Source organism: Trichosurus vulpecula, chromosome 2, assembly GCF_011100635.1.
Source record: "Trichosurus vulpecula isolate mTriVul1 chromosome 2, mTriVul1.pri, whole genome shotgun sequence".
NCBI classification, from domain to species: Eukaryota; Metazoa; Chordata; class Mammalia; order Diprotodontia; family Phalangeridae; genus Trichosurus; species Trichosurus vulpecula.
The window spans coordinates 197,145,000-197,168,484 of NC_050574.1; the positions used below are offsets into that span (position 1 = coordinate 197,145,000).

The 23,485-nt window shown below is 36.0% G+C and overlaps 1 protein-coding gene across 4 annotated transcripts in view; it reads left to right on the plus strand.

Annotated features, from left to right (window-relative positions):
* Nucleotides 1-23,485, plus strand: part of NBEA (neurobeachin) — a 768,499-nt gene that overhangs the window by 500,127 nt on the left and 244,887 nt on the right. For all 4 annotated transcript variants that reach the window (XM_036747790.1, XM_036747792.1, XM_036747793.1 and 1 more), the window contains one exon: nucleotides 4,202-4,326. In XM_036747790.1, coding sequence (XP_036603685.1) covers nucleotides 4,202-4,326 — 125 coding nt within the window. The remainder of the gene's footprint in view (nucleotides 1-4,201; nucleotides 4,327-23,485) is intronic.

Sequence of the window (23,485 nt, forward strand, 5' to 3'; positions counted from 1 at the left end):
CTGGACTCAGGAGGACCTGAGTTCAAATATGACCAAAGACACTTGACAGATTTGCTAGCTGTGTGACCTTGGGCAAGTCACTTAACCCCAATTGCCCTGCCTTCCCCCCTCAAAAAAAAAAGAATTAACTGATTTGATCTCCTTGCTGTCCAGAGGACTCTCAAAAGTCTCATCCAGCACCAAAACGTAAAAGCATTGATTTTGTGGTGCTCAGCTTTCCTTATAATCCAAGTCTCGCAGCCATACATCACTACTGGAAAAACCATGGCTTTGATTGTATGGACCTTTGTCAGCAAGTTGATGTCTCGACTTTTTAGTATGCTGTCCAGTTTTGCCATAGCTTTCCTGCCAAGAAGCAAGTGTCTTTTAATTTCATTGCTGCAGTCGCCATCAGCAGGGATCTTTGAGCTCAAGAATATAACATTTGACATTACTTTCATTTCTTCTCCCTCTTTTTGGCAGGAAGTGATGGGACCAGTTGCCAAGATATTAGTTTTTTTGATGTTAAGCTTCAAGCCAGCTTTCACACTCTCCTCTTTCACCCTCATCAAGAGATTTAATTCTTCTTCCCTTTTGATTCTTCTCTAATTGATTTTCTTTCCAACTACCTATTAAGGGTGTTCTTACTGATCTTCCTCTTCCATCCTCAAGTCTTCCACACCAGCTACCCACTCCTCCCACTTAACTGAAATTTAGTCTATTATCTTTTCCCCTTCTTTACTGTGTATCTGACTTCTTTACATCTTGACATCATTCCTCATTCTCTCCTTAATTTCTTCAGTCTCTGGTGAAGAGGCTTCTCTCCAAAGCCAGCCTCCTCTACATAAACCCTTAATCCCATTCTCTCCAGCAAACTGCCCCAATATCATTCCCTCTTTCTCCCTAATCTTCAGTTTCTGTTTACTAGTACCCTACTGTCAGCAAACATACCTGTCCCACCCTGTCTTTGAAAAACAAACTGACTATAACAGCAACCAAAAAAACAAAAACAAAATCCGGTCACTAGACTCTGTTGTACCCTCAATCTACCATGATATATCTCTCCTCTGTTTCAGAGCTAAGTTCCTGGGAAGACCTATCTATATCCCTTGCTTCCATTTTCTTCCTCTCATTCACGTCCCATGATTTTGCAGTTTGGCCTCATCACTCAACTGAAACTGCTTTCTCTAAAGTTACCTGTGATTTTTTTTTTTATCATCCCATCAAATGGCTTTTTTTTTTAAACCTTACCTTTCATGACTCCTCTGCAGCATTTTTATACTGTTGATCATACTCTCCTCCTGAATACTTTCTCTGGTCTGGGTTTTTTGCTTTATCTTGGTTCTCTACCTACTTCTCACTGCTTCCTCAGTCTCCTTTGTTAATTGATCATCCATATCGTGATCACTTAGTATGGGTGTACCCCAGAGCTCTGTCCTAAATCCTCTTCTGTTCTCTATACCCTCTCACTTGATGACATCCACACCATTGATTTAGTTATCATCTTTATACAAATGACTCTCATATCTATATATCTAAATTTATTCTCTGTTCTAATCTCCACTTGGGAATCTACTATTATCTGATGAATTTTTTTAAGTTAAATTTTATTTTTTTTCAATTATCACACATTTATTTTTTTTTCTCCTTCCTCTTCTCCCTGCCATACCCCAAAGGGGGAAAAAAGAGAAGAAAAGCCAAATATATTTAGTTAGGAAAAACAGATTTGCATATTGAACATATCCAAAAATGTCTCATTCTACAGATTTACTCTTATCACCTCTCTGTTAGGAAGGGGTAGCATTCTGCATCACTGATCCTCCAGGATCATGGCTGATCACTGCACTGATCAGTGTTCTTAAGTCTTTCATTAATTGTTCTTTTCACAGTGCTTTAATAGTATAATTTGTTCTCCTGGTTCTCACTTCATTTCATACAAACTGCTTTTTTCATCATTTCTTATAGCACTACAGTGTTTCATTATATTCATATGCCATAATTTGTTCAACCATTTCCTAGTTGTTGGGCACCTCATTAGCTTCCTACTCCATGTCACATAGGTATCACAATTTTTACATCCCCCATATAACTTTGCTTCTCTCCATTTCTACCTGGAAATATCTCCTAGATGGATAGTTTGAAATGTTCAATAGGCAATTGATGATGTTGGACTTTATAGAGGTCATACTTAAACCCATGGGAGCTGATGAGATTACCAAGAAAGAGTGGAAGAAGACAAACTCAGGACAGAACCTTGAAGGACACACCCAGAGTTAGGGGGCAAAATGTGGACAGTGAACTAGCAAATAAGAAGAAGCTATTAGATAGATAAAAACTGAACCAGGAAAAAATAGTTTCACAAAACCTACAGACGAAAGAATATCAAATATAACAGAGAGATTATGCAATCACCATATAGGGTGATCCCTTTGAACATAACAAAACAAGTGGTTTCTTTTTAAGCTCAACTGTTTATGTATAAAAGCATATATACATGTGCACATCTCTTGATCAGAACATTGCTATAACATTATCCACTATAATGTAGATTATTATATGTAAATATGCCTACTTAGGACCCCCTTTTAGGAGATGTAACTACTTCATTATCATGTAATTTCACCAAAAATGTTTATAAATCCCATTGACATCATTATAGCCAATATTTAATGTACTCAAGATTGTCCTTCTTTATTGTATTTGGGAGAATTCATCCTACTTAAAGAATAATGACAGAATTACTGTTTATATTTAGTCATTTGTGGAAGGAAACATAAATCACATAGTAAAAAAAGAAAATATTTTAAAGCTAAAATTCGTATGTAACAAGTAAATTAGAATGACTTTGTAAATTTCCTTCAAAGCTCTAAAAATAGCTGATTCCATTACTATTTAAAGAAACAGTAACAAACTTAATATACTGCTTGTATGTCAAATCCTTATAATTATAAAGTCATTTTGTTATTTTTGCAGTCTTTTCTTACTTTAAAATTTATCTTCAAATGATATAAAGTAAGTTTTCATAAACTAAAATCATAATATTTCTGAGATATTGGTTTATTTTTGTTTAAACTCATATGTCCCCCATTATTGTTCACATAAAACAAAGAATTATGTGTTTTTCCCCAGACTTATCAAAATCATATGCTTTCTGCATAAATTTTATAAACAACTCCCAAAGCCCAAAATCATTCAGAACAAAATATATCATGTGGTTTTTAGCACAGTGCTTGGGACATAGAAGGCACTTAATATTTATTGATTGACTGACTAGAAGTTTAGTGTGCTTTCTTGAAACCAGTATTAACAAAGCACAGAAATAAAGTGAGAATATAAATATATAAATATTCAGAAAATGAAACAAAAACATATTTCTAAGGCTTGGCTTTCAGGAAAGTGGTTCTTTATATTGATTTGAAGATCAAAATGATAATACTGACTCAGGTGTTCAATTGGATGTAGATTGATTATAGTTTTTGGAGTATTTCATGGCCCTTTAATATTGGCTTTGACTGTTAAAAGGCATTGTAACCTGATGATGGTCATGGTTGTTAATGGTTTGTATTAGCTGGAAGCTATAAAATCATCCAAAGACTCTGTTAGTGTTAGAATAATAATTTACCAAGACAATTACCACATGCTGGAATTTTTGTGGAGTGCTAATTCAGTATTATTAATAATGAATAAAATTGCACTTTTTCAGGTTGCTAGGGGCAGTGGGGAATTATTTCAATGAATATTTCAGCACGTTATTTTAATCATAGCTCCACGAAATTCAAGTGGGCAATATTTTATACTTCTGAGTTCAGTCTACTCAGGGACCATAGTCATTAAGTTGCAAACTATTTGCACCGAGGTCTAGCCTATGATTTACAAGCCTTGTTAAAACACTATAAAACAAAACAGGTTGTGCCATTAATACTTGTAATTTGATGCTGCATCTGTTATTGACCTCACACTGATTATGTTTTTAGTAGTAGTAAGTGCATTTTGAAGAAGACAGAGTTGAATGCTTTAATACCAAAATAGAATAAAATATTATGTAAGTTTTGAAAAAAAAATTGCACGCAAATGTTTATATGACATATTTGTAAATTTCTGAAATTTGACTAATGAAAAAGAAATAGAGAAACCTAAATTTTGAGAAAATATTTTTTCAAGCTATTCATTTCTTATAAATATCATGTTTAATATGTTGTGGGATTTCATTTCTGCCTTCTAGCCAACTGCATGATTTCTGGCGCTTAGATTACTGGGAAGATGACCTGCGTAGACGGAGAAGATTTGTTCGCAATGCATTTGGTTCAACTCATGCTGAAGCCTTGCTCAAAGCTGCTGCAGAATACGGTTAGTACTTGTAGTTATGACATAGAGATATTTCAGTTTGTTTATGTGCCTAACTATAGTTGAGAATTCATAATTTTGTTGGCATTAGCACATTTTCTCAAACCACTCAGAAATGACAAAGATTTTTTCCCCATCTTTACTTTTCTTCATGTTTGGGTCTAGCATCAAAACCTCTGCTTCTAGTGACTCAGAAATTCTCTCAGTCTACTGCATTTTTCTTTGATAGGTCAAAAGTATTGATATAGTTGATTGTCATCAAATTTCATCCGAACCTCCTTTATAGCTTGAGAAACTAAAGCCAGAGGAAAATTGGTTTCTTGTACATTGCAGGTATCATATGTCACCATTACAAGCCTGCTACCATGGCAGAATATGTCCTCATTATTGTCCAGTCAAAAATCTTGGATGGGCTTGTATTATCTATATGAACATTGCATTTTTAATGCTATAATGACCTTAGTTTAGATTTATTCACCTACATATTTTTCTTCAGGAGAAAGAAATACATTTCCATCTCTCATCTCTATTTTTATGCAAGTATCCCATACACCTTCGATATATAATAAATAGAATGTTGTTGCTTTATTTGTGCTTACGCTTACTTGTTTGTGTTTTTCCTTTATGTGAGTTTTCATATATTTGGTCCATGTTAGACCTCTTGGAGGGTAGGACTGTTTTGCTTTCTTTGTATTATCAGTACCTACCAAAGTATCTTGCACATTGTAAACACTGAAAGGTTTGCTGAATCCAGAGTAGAATAAAGTTCTAAATGGAGCATCTGGTGGTAAATCAAATTGCAAGATGGAGTTAATGCAATGACATTTATCTCCTTGGTAGAATTGCATGGTAAAAGAGTTACTTGTAATAAAAAATGCTTACGAAAATTTTCAATGTTATAAAATTAGCCCAGTGCAATGTTCAGGTATATAACTTATTTAATAGGTTTCAAAGCATCAGTAAATATCCTAATACAAAAAATTTCTCTAGTTAAGTTAAAAAAAATTATAAGCCATTTAGTGTTCACATTTTAGGATTTAAGTGATTTGTGCTATTTACTTATTTGAAGAAAAGGTTTTCTGGGAATTTGAATAGCAGAGCAGTATTGCAAGGGATATGTTTAGCCAACTTAAGGGACCAACTTTTAAAATATTTAATTTTATGAATTATCTAAAAGGCACCATTACAGTGATTCTTAATTAGAAGTACCTTTTATCTCCTCATTAAAGTAGGCCCTGCACAGTTTGTCTTCTTGGAACCACTTCTTAAGTAGTAGGTATGTATGCCTAGAAGTACCTCTAATCTCCTCTTTGTCCATCCTCCACATCACTGCCAAAGCAGTTTACTTAAATTTTAGGTGAGACATGTTATTCCTCAACTTAATAAACTCTAGTGACTCCTTGTTGACTTTAGAATCAAATATAAGCTCCTCTGTTTCATTTAAAGCCCAGCAATACTTGGCCCTTATCTGTCTTTCTGTTTTTATTGTAAATTATTCCCCTTTCTACACTACACATCATTCTTGCTGCTCCTCACCTCCAGCACTCATCTCCCATTTCCAAACCTATGCAATGCCCTTTCTCCAAGCCTAGGATGCCTCCCCCCTTTGAAATCCCATGTTTTATTCACAGCTCTCCTCAAGCAATGTCTTCTCCATGTATCCTTTCCTCACCCCCTTCCCGTTGCCCAAACCCTTCCGCAAACATTTTCTTTTATTGATTGTATATACTTAATATATGTGCAAAATACTTAAGTTTTATTGTCTCTCCCAATAACGGGAGCTCCTTTTTGGGGTAAAATTGCTTTATTTTTGTCTTTGTAGCACAAAGCAGTGTGTGCCTGACACACTTAGCCACTTGATACATGTCTCTTAATTTAAATTCCATAATTCAAACTTTTAACTAATTCACACTAAACTGGACCCCCAATAAAATCAGAATAGGAAAGATTTTGTGTTATGGATTATTCAATAAAATTAAATAAATATTAAGTACCTACTGTGTACAAGCTACTGCACTAGGTTTCAAGAATATATGGTGAAATAGACACAGAGCTTGTCCTCAAAAACTTTATAATCCAACAGGGAGGCTAAAACATATACACATAGTTATGTTATATGACAATGTAATAAGTACTTACAGTTATGAGAATTTTAAGGGAATGGGTCACTTTTATACAATTTCAAAGTTGGAAGGGACCTCAGAGGTCATCTAGTCTAACACCTACCTGAATCAAAATTCCCTGTACAACTTCCCCACCATACTCTCTCCCTGCAAAAAATATGTACAACATACTTTTAAGCCAAGATTCCCTGTATCGCTTCCCTAACATGTGGTCACGTTTCCTATAGTTAAAAATATTCATGATTGATATTTACATAGCACTTCGAGGTTTGCAAAGTAACTTATATTTTACCATATAATTTGATATAACAAATCTGAAAGGTATGTGCTACTCTTATTTCCAACTTACAGATAAGTAAGCTGAAGCTAATAGAAGCTGAGTTACTAAGTCAGGGACCCAGAGCTAGTAAATGTCTAAGGCAAATTTTGAAATCAGGTCTGTTTGATTCAAAGTTCTGCCTTCTTTCCTCTAAGCCAAACTGCCTTTTTGAAGGCTTCCAATTCCAGATAACTCATCACCTCCTGAGACACCCCATTCTACTTTTTTCACAGCCAAGATTTTTAGGAGATTCTCTTTTATATCAAGCAGAAATTAGCTGTTCAGCAACTATCAGCAGAGGGAAGCAGAGATATCTTTGTGTATCTTTGGGGTTTGTCAGGGAAGCTCTGGAACAGTTTTAGCCAATGAGGGTAAACTAGCATGCTGTAAGTATATGGGGTTATGTGAGCAGAGGCAAGAAGGCAGAAGAGGGCCTCAGAACCAAGGGAAGTGGCATGCCCAGAGTGGCTGTAACAGAGCATGTGACAGTCACTTCTCAGGAATAGGTAGAGTTTCAGATTCCAATAGAAATTCTGATTTGTGGAGACAGAACATCCAGACTACTGACTTAGGTTTTTCACTTTACACCCAAATGTTTTGGTGTGGTGTACAGTTAGTCAAAGTATGCATATTTATATTTAATACCCCATGGGATACGCTTTCCAAGAACATTAGGCATTGGTGTGCTGATCAATATTTAACAACTGTTTCCTCAATCTACAATATTAACATTTTCTCCCATCACTTTCATAAGCCTACTCTAAATAATCAAGAGAACAATAAATCAAGTTCTGATTTTTAGTTTGCTGATTTCTAAGGAATGCTCACACTGAAAGATGTACCTACACTGAAAATTTAACAATCTTGACGGTTCAAGCTCACTCTAGCATACCCCTAGCATACTCGCTCTAGCATATGCTAGATCATGTAATCCTACCACTATAGATCATTATTACCTCCATCAGTAAATTTGCCTTTATTAATTACCCAGTAGGCACAGTTAACTCATAGCAAAGGCTTTTAATAGTCTGGCATAGAAAAAACAGTACCCCACAAAAGCCTGGTGCACACTGTCCCCGAATTGCACAACGCATCTACAGAAAAAAAAGAAGGCACAGATTTGGAGTAGCAATAAGGCATATGTGTATGGTTACCGAATGGCAAAGACAGCTCACTCTTCCATTACTACAAGGCCTTTCTGTTCTTTATCTCCTCTCTCTTCTCCTGAAGTCCTCATGGTATTTCCCTCTAGGTATAGTGTCTCTGAAAGGCAGGTCATTTGGACTCTTAGGGTCTGCCCCTCTCCATAGATCTGCACAAGACTAGTTCTCCCTTGAGTCAAAGTGTGCTCTCTTTTCTGCTGCCAGCAATACCACTCCTTGAAGTGGTAAGAATGAAGACTGTTTTCACATCTAATGAACTCGGCTTTTTAAGGGGCTATCAGGACTGGGGCTAATCTTAACCTAACTAAATGGCCAGGCTCCCCTTCCAATTCAATCAAGGAAAAGCCCTTTCCTATTTCCTAAAGGGTTGACATATATCAGCCCAGAATATCTTTGTACCTTATTAGCATGTCAGTACCTCCATCATCTACTTTGTACTTTCAGTGACTACAAGAAAGTGGGAGAGGGAGAAATCAGTTGGTGAAAGACCAATTATCCCCTCTCCCCATAAGGAAGTAGTGATATGAGGAAATAGAATAACTACAAAAGCTGAGGAAATTTTCAGGAAGAAATAAATTCTTTCTTGTTGCCTCTGGGCTTTAGGTTTTTACAGCTGTTAGAATTTATATTCAACTCTACGAATATTGATTAATATCTACTAGATACAAGGCTGAATGGCATTGAGTAGTAGATAGAAGCAGGCCTTGTAGTCAAAAAGACCTGGGTTCAAGGCCCACCTCTGATACTTACCAGCTGTGTGACCCTGGGAAAGTCACCTAATCCTTCAGTGCCCTGGGCACTGAAGTAGTAGAGAAAGTTCGTTACCAAGAGATCCCTAGACTGATCAATTTTCAGATCTAGTTTAAAAAAAAAATACAACTACAGTATAAGACACTATGCTAAGTTCTGGGAGTAGTCACAAAAAGTGGCCTAATAAATGCTTTTGAGAAATTTACAATCTACACAAGAAGTTTTATCTGTTACTGCATTTTAGACTCTAAAGCAAAATTGTGTCTGAACTCATCTAGTGACACAAATTTTTGGTCAGAACCATCTTGATCATGGCAGCAACAACAACAAAAATTACAGAGCTATTTTTTAAAAATAAAAGAACCCTCCTTTACTGTTGAATGCATTTCACTTGGTGGTTCTATGTTTCTCGATTTTGAATAAGTTGTATGAAGCCTCAGAGAGCTGTCTGGAGTTGTTTAAGCATAGACTGTTTACATAGCCACCAATCTACTTTATAAAGAAGCCCCATGGGGACTTGATATACTTGTCAGTCATTCCCAGCCTTTAGTATCCATCAGGTAGCAAGAGAGAGACCCTAGATTAGAGTAAAATAGATCAAACTGCTTTGGCTGTCTTATTGTGACTGAATCCTGCATTAAAATGGTTTAAGCCATTTCCCCTCTCTTTGTTTTTAAATTCCCTAAGTTATATTTAAAGCTTGTTAGAAAGGAGTAAGAATTTCTGGCTGTGAACTAAACTACAGTAACATTAGTAACCCTTCTCTTTTGACAACATTAAAAGAGAGATAGTGATAATAAGCTTCCTGTTAAAAGACAAAATAGTAAGATGTAGCTTTGGAAGTAAAATTTTAAACTTGTAAGATAGATTTTTATCTTACATTTACTTTTCAGATATTTATTATAGATTACAGTATTTGAAACTTTTAGCTAACTTATTTCTGTAAGCACTGATGGGGTTTTTAAATTCCTCTCTGCAATACTAATTAGTTGAATAATTTATGAGATTGTCATGTAAGAAAGATTTGGGGTGGTTTGATGTACTTTCTGCCTCTGGTCTTAGAATGTGATTAATAAAAAGCTAGAGACTTGTAATTCTTTCCATGATGTTTGGTTTTCCTTTTTTTAACCCAATATTATTTGGATATTTTCTAATGAAATTCTATAAAGCTACCAATTTATTTGATTACCAAGAATCTCAAAGTACAGATGAGAAGAATATGAAAAAAAACAAGTTTTAATTTCCATATAGCAAATTAACTAGTGAGAAAATAATTTTGAAAGGGTTTTGGCAGTTTGTATAGTGATATTCAATCTAGCCTAGGAAGTCTCAGTGAAGATATTTCTTTAGTTATCAATAAGAGCATGAAAATTTTCCCTTAAATTTTGGTAAACTACATTGACTGTGAGGTGTCATTTAAGTTTATTTCTTCCCCATACATAATATTACAGTGAAACAATGTTATTAAGGCCTCCAAAATAGCAAGCTCCTCCCTGTCTGTGATCAAAGGCATCAAATTAAATAGGTTTGATCAGGCATTGCAGGAGAGGGCTGGCAGCTTCTGCAGGAGGAAAAAACATGGAGCAATGATGACAAAGTTAATCAGTCGTTTCTTTGGCAATAAATAATGAGGTGTGCTGAGGCCTGCAGATGAGAGCATTTCTAGGTTCCTCAGAGATGAGTCTGTTTAACACCTGATTTATCTGAGCTTGTGAAACCATCAAAATATGACCTTGATGAATAAAAAGCTGCTGATAACAGATTTGAAATTAAATCTATATTGATGGTATGTATGTGTATACATACATATATTCATATATGTTTGGCTACTCTAATAATGTAGTTCTTTCAATCAACAAGGAATAAGAATTATCTGGAGCAAAAAATTTAATTTGGTTCTGCACCTTTTGAGAAAGTAATATCAAAAATTTAGCTTCTCATAGGTGTAAAGAAAAAAAGGGTTTACAAGGTTGCTCTGGCAACTGTCAATCGTATTTGCTCATTAAAAATAATTTTTAATTTTCAAGAGCTATAAAATAACTTTCCCAAGTTTTTCTTTTAAATTTAAGATTTTATCCCCTTCCCATTACATGAAAAACAATTTTAACATGCGTTGTTTTTTTAATTTTGATTTTGAAATTCTCTCCCCTCTCTTCTCATTGAGAAGGCACTGAGCTTTTTTTATATAATGCAGTTTATTATAGTGTTTTTTTCTACTGTGTTAAATTGTTCTTAGCTACATTATTTGTATTTGGATTGAAGCATTAAATGTTATTACAGTTTAAAAGTTTCCAATAAAATCATATTACGTAAGTTTAGGAAAAAATACCCAGTGAAACATCCTTTTGACTACTTTTTTTTAATCCATGGTGTATCATAGATGCATAGCCCTTTTCATCATCCTGTAGTGTTTGTAGTCTCTTAAAGTAACTAGGATGGCTTATGTAAATGCTAAATAGCAAAACAGGATATCAGTTTTATAGAAACACCTCTTAGGAATGTTCTAACAAAATAAATATCCACATCAAAGCCGTGGCTGTAGGCATCTGAAGAAGGGAATATTTTCAAATTATATAAATCAATTCATTTGGTTGTATCTCATAGCAATGTCTTAATATAGGAACTGACAGAAATCGGTTTATAATGGCTGTTACCATATCCTATCTTAAGGTTTGCACTCAGTTTCATAGATTTATTCCTCCTACCTCCTCCTCCCATGTCCCACCTCGCCCCTGCCAAAAGGGATTAAACCTTTAATTTATAGACACTGCTCTAGAATGGTTGCATTGTCTTAGTTTAACATTCTTAATACTAGAGATTTAGAAAGTGTTTTCTACTGAAGTTCCAAACCCAAGATTAAGCCTGGTTGGGTATTGTTCCATTCATTTTTAATTTAATGAAAACATCTTTAGTAATGTGTTCCTTACTGAGATTACACAAAAGAATGTTTAAAATTCTTACTTTGAAGTAGCTTTTAAAAGAAGTATATGCTTAATATACAAACCAATGCCTTTGCCCTCCTCTACCCACCATAGCTATAATCAAGCTATTTTAAATCTGATATTCTTCTACCTTCACTGGAATATTCTTTTCTAGTGCATTCCACTTAACCTAGAGTTAAAGAAAAAGATTCATTAAAGTTTTTCTCAACCTTTAAGTTCATTCAGCTTCAAAGCTTCTTTCACCCACTAGCTATTAGTCCCTTGATTAACTTCTTAAAGAGGCCTTCACTGAATGGGCGTTACTTCACTCAAAGTGAGAACCTGAAAAGGCCTTAGCCTAAAAGAGCCAGGGTCTTTCAGTGCATTCTGGGCAATCTCCAGTCATCCTGGTGAATATCAGGCCACTGGATCCAGATGGCTCTGGAGGAGAAAGTGAGGCTGGTGACCTTGCACAGCCCTCCCTCCCTCAAATCAAAATCAATTGCAAGTCATGTCATCATTTCCCTGATGTCATGGTCCTCTTTGAGAATGAAAGACAAACACAGTCTGTCAACACATGTTTATTAAAAACTTATTCTGCTTCCTAGGCATTGTGCTAGACCTTGACGAGGCAAAGACAAAAACAAAAAATATCTCTGTCCTCAAGGAGTTTACATTCTACTGAGGGAAAATATTCAGACACATAGGAGGCATAGCTTATAGAGTTCTAGACTTGTAATCAGGAATATCTGAGCTGAATCCTGTCTCAGACATTTATTAGCTAAGCAAGCCACTTAAACTCTCAGCCTCAGTTTCCTTACCTGTAAAATGGGGATAATAATAGCACCTACTACACAAGGTCAACATGTGGATCAAATTATGTATATATGTACACATGTATGTATATATATATATATATATATATATATATACACATATATATACACACACACACTATATTCAAAGTTGATTCAAGATAGTGGAGAGGTAGGCACTAAGAGTTGGGGTGAGGGGGAAATTAGCAAAGTCATTTATGTGGAGGAAGTACTTGCACTGATCTCAAAAGGAAAATAGGGATTCCAAGAGTCAGAGGTAAGGAGAGAGAGCATTCAAGGTATGGCAAACAGCCTTGGTAAGGACATGAAGACGGAAAGTGGACTGTCATATATAAGGAACAAATAGACCAGATTGTCCAGAATGTAGAGTATATGAAGAGGAACAATATATAATAAATCTGGATAAATTAGGATCCTAGGATTTAGAGATAGAAGTGACATCAGAGGCTTAGTTCTCTAATTTTACTGAACCACAAGTTAAGTTCTCTAATATCACAGATTAGGAAGCTGAAGCAAACCAAGGTTAAATAACTTGCCCCAGGTTACACGGCTAATAAGTGTCTGGACCACATCTGAACTTGGGTCTTCACAGTTCCATATTCAGCCCTGGATCCATGCAGTGAGAGACTTTAAATGCCAAACACAGGAGTTTGTTCTTGATCCTAGAGGCAAAAGGGAGCCACTGGAGCTTTTCGAACAGCGTAGTACATGGCATGGTCAGACCCATGATTTAGGAATGTTATTTGGGCAGGTCAGGAATGAGTAACCTCTTTATTTTCCCCAACCACAATAGGGAAAAATGATGCTGGGTCAAAGTATAGTGTCTTCTTTCCATTTTCTTGCTCTAAGACCTTCTGTATCTTTTTTTTTCTTACTGTATAGTTGAAGAGAAAGGGATAAAATTGCAGCTTACATAACTTATTTCTTACTAAGCATCTAGGAAACCCCATAACCATTTTACCCCTAGCAGAGTTACCTTTCCACTTTCTTTAAAGAATAAAAGAAAAAGAACTCAACGGGTTCTTTTATTTCAACTGAGCAAGCAGCAGTTACCTGAATATACTGCTCTCATTCATCTTATAGCATGTATAATGTGTAATATACTATGATTGAGGTCTACAATTCTGAAAAGTATAGATATGTGAACATGAAGTTGTTCACTAAATCTCATGATACTAAAACTAGACAATACCACTGAAACTTGACACAAATTAAGCACAAATAAAAGAACATTCTAATTTATGAAAACAGAATGATTTCTCCAATGAGGTAGGATAGGCTGGAGAAAAGATCTTCATATTCAAGTAAATTTCTTAATTGTGTAGAGAGCCATTATAAATTATTTAAAGAAATGAGTATTTGGGAAAGCTACCCCTAAACTTTTGAAATTAAATATAGTAGGGACACAGTTAAGTGTTCATGGGAATCAGATGTACTGATACTTTATTACAAATTCGTGGCCACTTCCTCCTTATAGTCTTAAGGCATCAGACAAGGCAGTTATGTGTAGGACAATCTAATAAATATCTGATTTTGGCAACTGTATCTCTTGTTGGACCTAAGACTTCGAGGAGCTTCAAATCAGACCTAGTCTGCCCAGACTGGGAACAACTCAGAATTGACTAACCCAGGCATGTTCCAGATATGAGACCCCCTCTAGACAAGTAGCCTTCACTGGCTAAGAACCAAATAACATTTAAGAATAGAATAGCAGGGTTGTTAACCAACTCTTTGTTTTCAATGTCAGTTTCACCTTTCCAGTTTCTTTCTTCTCTGTGACATGATACCATCCCATTTACAATTTATACCTTCCTTCCTGTTAACTTTTTTTCCTTCCTTCGTTTCCCCCTTTGCTCATTTTGCATTTTATTTTCCATTTTCCTTTCCTCTTTACTCCCGTAATAATAATAATATATCCTTCCATATTTGTTGAATCTCACAGCCCTCAAAACCCTTCCTAGTCCCATGAACTCTCTGCCAACCACTCTAATATCACAGCCCTCAGTTAGCTTCTACTGCAAATGACTGTGCTCCTCTCAGTCATTGTTCTCACAGAGGCACTGACATCACCCTTTCAGCCAAAGAGTGAGATAGAGACTGTAAGCTTGTTTTTATGCCTGACTGTGTATGTGTCTGGTTTTCTATATGTACTGTTTTTAGTCCTATCTCATGTCTCCAGCTGGAGGGCTGATGCCAGTAAGTACTTATTAGCATGAATGTTCTGCACCCCTCCGTGCTGACTGTCTCTCCCTTCTCCATCTGGGAAGCCGTCATTCAGCACTATGAAACCCTCTTGGTTACAGTCCTTCCTCAGTCAGGGCACAGATGCTGCATTTGGAGTTAAAGGACCTGGGTTTGTTTCTTGACCACTACTACTTAACAACTTGTGTGACATTAGATAGATGTCAGTCACTTTACTCTCCAGGTTTCAATTTCCTTACCAATATAATGTGGGAATGGGAATAGGTAATTTTGAAGTTCCTTTTAAACCCTTAATCTGTGATCCTGTGATATTAAATGTTCAACCACTGAATTAGATCTTCATTTTCTTTTCATGTACCAACCTTCTAAATTTTAACAGAAAAAAATTATCTCTGTGATAATGAAGAAGACTGATAGAAGTCATCCATCCCTGTCAGTACCTTTCAGAAATAATTTTCAACTAGATGAAGGTGGTGAAATACTTTCCATCTGCTATGTTCATTCTCCTTAGATCCTGGCAACCAACAAAAACCAACAGGCCATGCTAAGGACGATAAGCCTTGGTGTGCAGTATCTAGGTGTATCAACTTACCTTATATTGCCATTTTTAAAATGGATTCATTGTAATTTGTGTTTTAATTATGCCTTTGAGTTCAGCATTTTATTTTTATTTCCTGTATCATAGAACTTTAGAATTCAGCTGGTCTAACTCACTCATTTCATAGATGGGGTAATTGGATCCCAGAACATTCTAGATTTTTTTCCACAAGTAAGAACTGTGGTTTTGTTTTTCAATATGATGTATCCTTATTTGAAATATTTTCTTTAAAACTAGGTAGCCAATCAAAAACCTACTTAAATAACATCCAGTCTTAAATGTAAAAAGATTCCATATTTGCTATCATATATATATACATATATATGTATGTATATATATATATTCTTAAAAGCATGGTTTATCAAATTTCCTTTGAAAAGCATAGGATGCATTTTTCTATATTCATTCTATTAAGAGGATTATTGCATTAACATTTCATACTTATGTAGTGCTACATTTAAATTCAATCATATTTTCTTTCACCTTTTTAATTGCATTTTTCTATTGAAAACATTTGCTATTTATGAACATCCTTTTTGGTGGTCTGTCCTAAGAAATCTTGCTTACATATGAATATTTTGAATTAGAAATAAATGAAATTCCTTTTTTGCTGTCAGAACCAAATTGTAAAAATGCATTGCATGTCTTTGAAAATCAGTATACTCTATTAGCAGACCTGTCAATATAAAAAGTGCATTCCATTTCCACCCCTTGCTCTAATAACCTTTTCTATGTTACTCTCAGGCAGTTCACATAATCAGAGTATATTGTCAGCTTACTGGAGTTGGGGAAGCATGAAATGAAAATCACGTTAATATTGATCCAGCTCTTTTACTTGCAAGTGTCCTTGATGTCCTTCCCATTGAGCACTAACTGTTAGGGTTGGGTATTTTCTTCTGTTGTTACTCAGCCTTTAAAATTATTGCAAGCATAACTGATCTGTATATTGTGTTTACCACTTGGAATCACTGCTATTTACATGGAAGTTTAATTAGTGTCCAGAATACTAACCTTTACTTAGACCCTGGAAATTTTACCTTATTTCCTACTTTCTACATTGTAGCACACCTCAAGCAATATTAACTTATTCTCCAGTCACACAGAAAATAACTTTGAGTTTAGAAATACTGAGATTGTTATATTTGTCATCTCCTCTTACTGTTTAATTTTCCATACAACTTGATTGTGAACATTTTTAGTGATAAAATATATTTTTTGTGAAGCAAATGCATCACAGATTTGAAGTTGGCTTTTTAGAAAATTTAGTGGTGATGTAGATAATAACTATCTTGGATTAGTTCATCTAAATCTTTGTCAATACATGTACCAAAGTGAGGATTTTAGGCTGCTATCCAATGATTTCAAACTAGAAAATATGTTGTTGATGAATAAGGAAGTTAGGTTCTGATTCTCCATACTAGCTACCTGGATTCATTAAATTACCAAGGCTTTTAACTCTGCTACAGCTGAGTAGATACAAACAAAATACTTCGTTTCCTCCATTTTAAAAAATCTGTGTACTTATTGAATTTGTTGATGCTCAAAATGCTCTACACTGAAAATTAGTTATATTGCGTGTGTATTGGAAGTTAGGGTCCAGATTCAAGGGATGTGGTATAAAAGAGAAAAAAGATAACTGAAATTTCTAGTCATTTTTTTCTGATGTGGCATGTTTTTTTTTTCAGTGTTAAAAAGTCAGATTTTATGGTTACAAAGCAAAATGTATGTGATGTCTATATCTAAATATAAATATCGATGCATGTATCTCAGTGAACCTGCTTGAGTATGTGTGTATATACATATGTGTACACACATGCATGTGTTTATATGTGTATATATATTGAGATGTGGGCAACTACATGGTACAGTGGTACTGTTTCAGGCCTGGAGTCAGGAAGATGAGTATCTTCCTGAGTTCAGATCTGGCTTCAGATACTTAGTAGCTGTGTGACCCTGGGTAAGTCACTTAACCCTGTTTGCCTCAGTTTCTTCATCTATAAAATGAGCTGGAGAAGGAAATGACAAATCACTCCAGTATCTTTGCCAAGAAAAATCTAAAAATTGGGTCATGAAGAATCATACATGACTGAAATGACTAAACTCTGACTCTCTTGACTATACTTAGATATGTGATATATATATATAATCTTAATCCTTATAGCAATCCTTCAAGCTAAAAACTATTATTTCCATTTTATAAATGAAGAAACTGAGGTACAACAATGGTAAGTTTATTTGTCCAAAATTTAACAGCTAGGAAATCGTAGAATCAAAACTTGAAACCAGTTTTCTGATTCCAAGTCCAACACTTTTCACACTGCATTATAATATGAATTTAAGGGAATTACATGATTTATTTTTTTTAATTATTGGTCAGTGAAGAAGCATAGTGAAGCCCATGTTGTATACGTTCAAATTATTTCGCAGAAACACTATGGCTTAACACAAAAATCTTTTTGACAGACAGCAGGTTCTCTGGACATAATTGAATGCATTCTCTTAGCTTTGGCCTAATAAGAATTACAAATTTACTGATTAATAACAAACCAGCTAGATGTTCTACAAGTTTAAAATTTTTGGTTCATGGAAATTTTGAATAGGATCATGTTATCACATATGATGTAATCATTTTTGAATACATTATTCTGAAATCCCTTGCTTTTAGTTGCCATTAAATATCACATCCTATGGTATTCAAATGGAATTAATACATTTTATTTAAAGCAAGGTATTTAGATTTGAAGTTAATTTAGTATTTTCTGTGATGCTGACATTGTTTTGTCAGAACACTTTGTTATAATTCTCACACAGTTATAAAGTACAGTATATGAAAAAGAATTCCTATCCCAGATAGAAGAGCATTGTCTCATGAAATTCATCTCGAGATGTTTGGAAACATTAGAGTTTCCTGACAACATATTTAGGTAATACTGGTATGAGGTTAATTTTCCATTTGTCTAGTGCCTTTCCAAACACTAAAGAAATTGTGTAAGTTATCTTATCTAGTTATACTATTTATAAATCTTGTGGGGAAAAAGTAGTCTTTTTTTTTTACCTTTTTCTTGATGTTAGAGATATTAAGTAGACAGAATTAAAATAACATAACCAAAATTAGTATTCTTCAGATTTATTTGATATTTGAATAACTAATTACAAGTAATCAAGACATTGCTCAGTTTCTAGGCCATATGTTAAGGAAAACCAATTTTTGCATATATACTATTTTATCTCTTTCTTTCACAGCTCATTCCTTAAACTGTGAGCTCCTTGAGAGCAAGAACTATCTTTTGATTTTCTTTGTATCCTCAGTACTTATTAGCATAGTTCCTGGATTATAGCAGGCACTTAATAATTAATTGCAAGTTGATTAAAATATCCCATAGTACTTATACTTAACAATGTAGTTCTCATTAAATTCTTTATAAATATATAAGTAATTTTCAAAATATGTTTATTGATAATCATAATACCATACATTCATATGGAGATTTATCATTTTTCCCATTTCACAAGTGTGATCTCAGTTAGCCTTCACAACAGTTCTGTGAATTGTGCAGGATAGGTAGCATAGCTTCATTTTATAGGTGGACAGGCTGAAGCCAAGTGGGAGTCAGGAACTTTTCCTAAAGTCCTAGTACAGCAAGTTGTACAGTTATAGCAAGAACCTACATCTTCTCACTTCTAGGAGTTCTTAAAGTTGACATAAACTGAGACACTTCAAAAACCTAAATGTAGATTTACTAATTAATCTCAAAGTTGATCATTCAAAATGAACAAGACTCAAGCTCAAATGAAACTAATTAAAACAAGTACAAATTATTTAATACATATCATTGCTTTGTTCAGTAGTTGATTGTTATATAGATAATTCATTCATTGAAATTTATTTCATTTGCTCAAACAGCTGTAGCAGTAGGATAATAAATTACATCTCATAATAATTTTTTAAATTTCATTTTTATTTTCAGTTCTAAATTCTTTCATCCCCTTTACCCCTCCCCTACCCATTCAGAAGTCAAGATATTAATATTCATACATATAAAGTCATGCAAAATGTATTTCTGCATTACCCAGTGTTGTGGGGGACAGGCAGGGAGCAAGAAAATAAAGGAAAAATGCTTCATTCTGCAGTCTGAATACATCAGTACTCTATCTGGAGGTACATAGCATTTTTTCATCATGAGTCTTTTGTATATCCAAATAAATTAAAAATTCTCAATAGTTATAAAGGACACTAAGATTTCCTATTAATAAACACTTAAAGATATCTATAATTTAAAACAACAGAATCACAAAACTTTAAAACTGAAAGAAAAGGCTTCAAGGAGTCAGGCAATCAACCAGCATTTATTAAACCCCCACTGTGTTCCAGGCACTGTGCTAATTGCTAGGGATACAAAGCAAGGCAAAAGACAGTCTGTACTCTCAAGGAACTTAGAATCTAATGGAGGCAACATGAAAACAACTGTGTACAAACAACATAATTTGGAGATTGATTAGTTGCTGTCCTTTGTTCTCAAAGAAGACCAAAATGACATCACTTTGTTAGAGTCAAGTTACATTATGTCCAACTGTGGCTGATCAGACTAATATGAGGTTGGAATGCTCTACCACAGGTCAGGCACAAATAGTCCATGTGAACATTTGGCATGGAGTCTCTGAATTTGCACATTTCGCATTTCTTTTGAGCCATTTCAGTTCTGCTCTGCTCATAGAGCTCAGCATTTTCTTTGATGAGGGCATGCCATGCTAAGTGGTCCTGTGCTATTATCTCCCATGTCACACAATCAATTCCCAAATTCTTAAGAGAGACCTTGAGAGTGTCCTTGTATCGCTTCTTCTGACCACCACATGAGTGCTTGCCTTCTATGAATTTTCCATAATAGTCTTTTTGGCAAGCATACATTTGGCATTTGAACAACGTGACCAGCCCATCGGAGTTGTACTCTCTGAAGCAGAGTTTGAATGGTTGGCAATTTAGTTCAAGAAAGGACCTCAGTGTCTGGTATCTTATCCTGTCAGGTGATCTTTAGAATCTTCCTAAGACAATTCAAACAGAAGTGATTCAGTTTCCTGGAGTGGCGCTGGTAGACTGTCCACATTTCACAGGCGTACAACAATAAGGTCATCACCACAGCTCTGTAGACCTTCAGTTTGGTAGTCAGTCTACTCCCACACTTTACTTCTGAGCCTCCTAAACAACGAGCTAGCTCTTGCAATGAACAGTATGTCAACCTCATTGTCAACGTGTACATCCTTGGAAAATATACTACCAGAATAAGTGAACTTACCTCCATTTACCGTGACCAGTGGTTCCACACATGGATGATGTGGTGCTGGCTGATGGAGTACCTGTGTTTTCTTGGTGTTAGTTGTTCAGTCAAAATTAGCACAAGCAACAGAGAATCAATCCATACTTTGTTGCATCTCAGCTTCAGAAGCTACATTGAGTGCACAGTCATCTGCAAACAAAAAAATCATGCACTTACACTCCCTCCACTTTAGTCTTGGCTTGTAGCCTTTTCAAGTTGAAGAATTTACCATTAGTGCAGTAGCTGACCTTGATACAGCGTTTTTACTCATTGAAGGCACTTGACAGATGGCTGAAAACATCATGATAAAAAGCATGGGAGCAAGCACACAGCCTTGTTTCACTACATTGTTGACTTGGAATGCGCGAGAGCATCATCCATTATTCAGATCCCAGGCAAGCATATCATCATGAAATTGACATACGATACTGATGAACTTTTCTGGGCAACCATATTTTGACATAATTTTCCATAAGTCCTCACAGCCGAATGTAACAAAGGCCTTGGTCAGATCTACAAAAATGTACAGACGTATTTTCTGCTTCTGGCATTTCTCCTGGAGTTGTGAGGCAGCAAACATTGACTATTCCTCAGCCCTTTCTGAAGCCACACTGGCTCTCAGGTAGAGATGACCATCTTCTGGGTGAAGGACCAGCCTATTAAGGAGGACTCTGGCAAGGATCTTGCCAGCAATGACCAAGAGAGAGAGGGACCCCCCCACCCCGTTATTGTCACAAGACAATCTATTTCCTTTACCTTTATAGAGATGGACAGTGGAGGAATCCTTGAACCCCTGGGGGATAACCTCCTCTTGCCATATAACCTGGAAAATTTCAGTCAGCTTTTGTATGACCAATGGACCCCCAACCTTGTAACTCTGAGCTGGAACGGAATCAGTACTAGGTGCTTTGCTACATGACGGGAGCCAAATAGGATTCAAAACTTCTTCAGTTGGAACTTCAGTTAGAGAGAGATTGACTTCAACCTGAGGTAAATGGTAAATGACTTCAGCACTGATTGATGATGGTCTGTTGAGAACACTGTGGAACTGTTCAGCCCATCTCTCTAGGATTCTGTCCTTATGTGACTGTATCAGTGCTGAGTAGTTAAGATTCACCATAGGTCTTTGGCCCATAAATAGCCTTCAGAACATTCTAAAAGCACTTGAGATTGTTACTGTCAGCATAAAACTGAATTTCATCTGCTTTCTTACTGAGCCAAAAGTCCTACATCTCTCTGAGCTTCCCTTGTACTTTGCTTAAGTTGGAATTAAATGCTGCCTTCTCAGAGACAAATGAGCTGTCCCGCTGGTAAACCTTGTGGAGTTCTCATTTTTCATTTAGCAGTTTCTGAATTTCCCTATCATTTTCATCAAACCAGTCTTGATGTTGCAAATGAACAGATGCCATGCTGTACACCAGACCTCTGCTCCACTGTTGTTGGCTCAACTTTCCCTCCAAGTTAGCAACAAACTGTTCCCACTCAGATAAGCACTCTAATCTGTTGACATCAAGTCTTCTGGTAATCAGTTTGCCTTGGGGCTGCTGCTTTTGTTGAATGTGAGAGCATAAGTCAACGATCAGTCCAGGACTCTGTGCCTCACATTGCCTTCATCACTCTCACAGCCTTTTTGTTTCTTCTTCTTACAATAATATAGTCTATTAAATAATGTTTGCTGTGAGGGTGTAACCATGAAGTTTTGTTGCATTTAGGTAAACAAAAGATAGTGTTGGTGATGAGAAGGTCATGAGATGCACAAGTCTTCAGCAGTAAGTGACCATTGCTGTTGCTGTTTCCAACTCCATTACTCCCCAGGACTCCCTGCCAAGTCTGATAGTCTGAGCCTACTCTAGTATTAAAGTCACCCAGAATTATAAGCTTGTCCTCTTTTGGCACATAGATGATAAGGGTCTCCAGGTCATAAAATTTTTCTTTGACCTCATCGGAGTTCATCGTGGTGGGAACATAGGCACTGATGATGGTGGCGCGACTTTTTCCTGCTAGTGGCAATCACGTTGTCATGAGTCTGCCATTCAGTCCTTTTGGTAGGCATACAAGCTTGCTGACTAGATTAGTTTTGATTGCAAAACCTACACCAACATCACAGTGCTCCCCTTTGCTGCAGCCACTCCAGAAAAACATGTAGCCACTACAACTTCAGTAAGCTGACCTTCATTTACCAGCATTGTTTCACTGAGGGCTTGCTATCTGGATGCATACCTGCTGAGTTCTCTCACAACAACAGCTATTTATCTTTCGGGTCTACTGGATTTTGCATTGTCTATAAGTGTGCACATGTTCCATGTACTAATAGTGAGTGGAATCATCTTTGCAGAAGTTTTTGTACATTTTTTTGTGTTTCAACCACAGGGTTGGATCCCTGCCTGCTGTGGTAATCAGGCCAGGATTGGGTAAGCAGACAATTTTTAGGGCACCTTTTCTAGCCCCTTCCTCACACCAGGAGGTGGTCCTTAAAAGGCTGCTCAAACACCCAGGGGGCTGCTGAATCCCATTGTTGCTTCCAACGAGAAACAACCCTATGGCCTGTGCCCTCTGTGTGCAGGGTTGTGACTATAGCTCCCAGTATATCTGCACTTGCTACTTTGTCACTTGTCTGTCACCACAGGACTTTGAGATAGGTAAAAATGGTAAAATGGTATGGGTGATAGCTTTTGATTCATGAGTAAATTGGATTTAAGTGATGCTAAGTTGCTTGAAGAAGAGGACTCACCCTCTCTCTTCCAGAGTCATCACAGTCCAGTGGCAGGACAGAGTCAAGATGACTGGTGATGGCTCAAGATGAAGTGAATGACCTTGGCATCTTCACTGTCTAACCAAGCTCTAAGGACTCCACAGCACCTGCTTCAGTCACCTTCATAGCCATTGGAATAAATTGTTCTCATCTGCCCATCCACCAGGGGAAGTTTTCACATGCTTG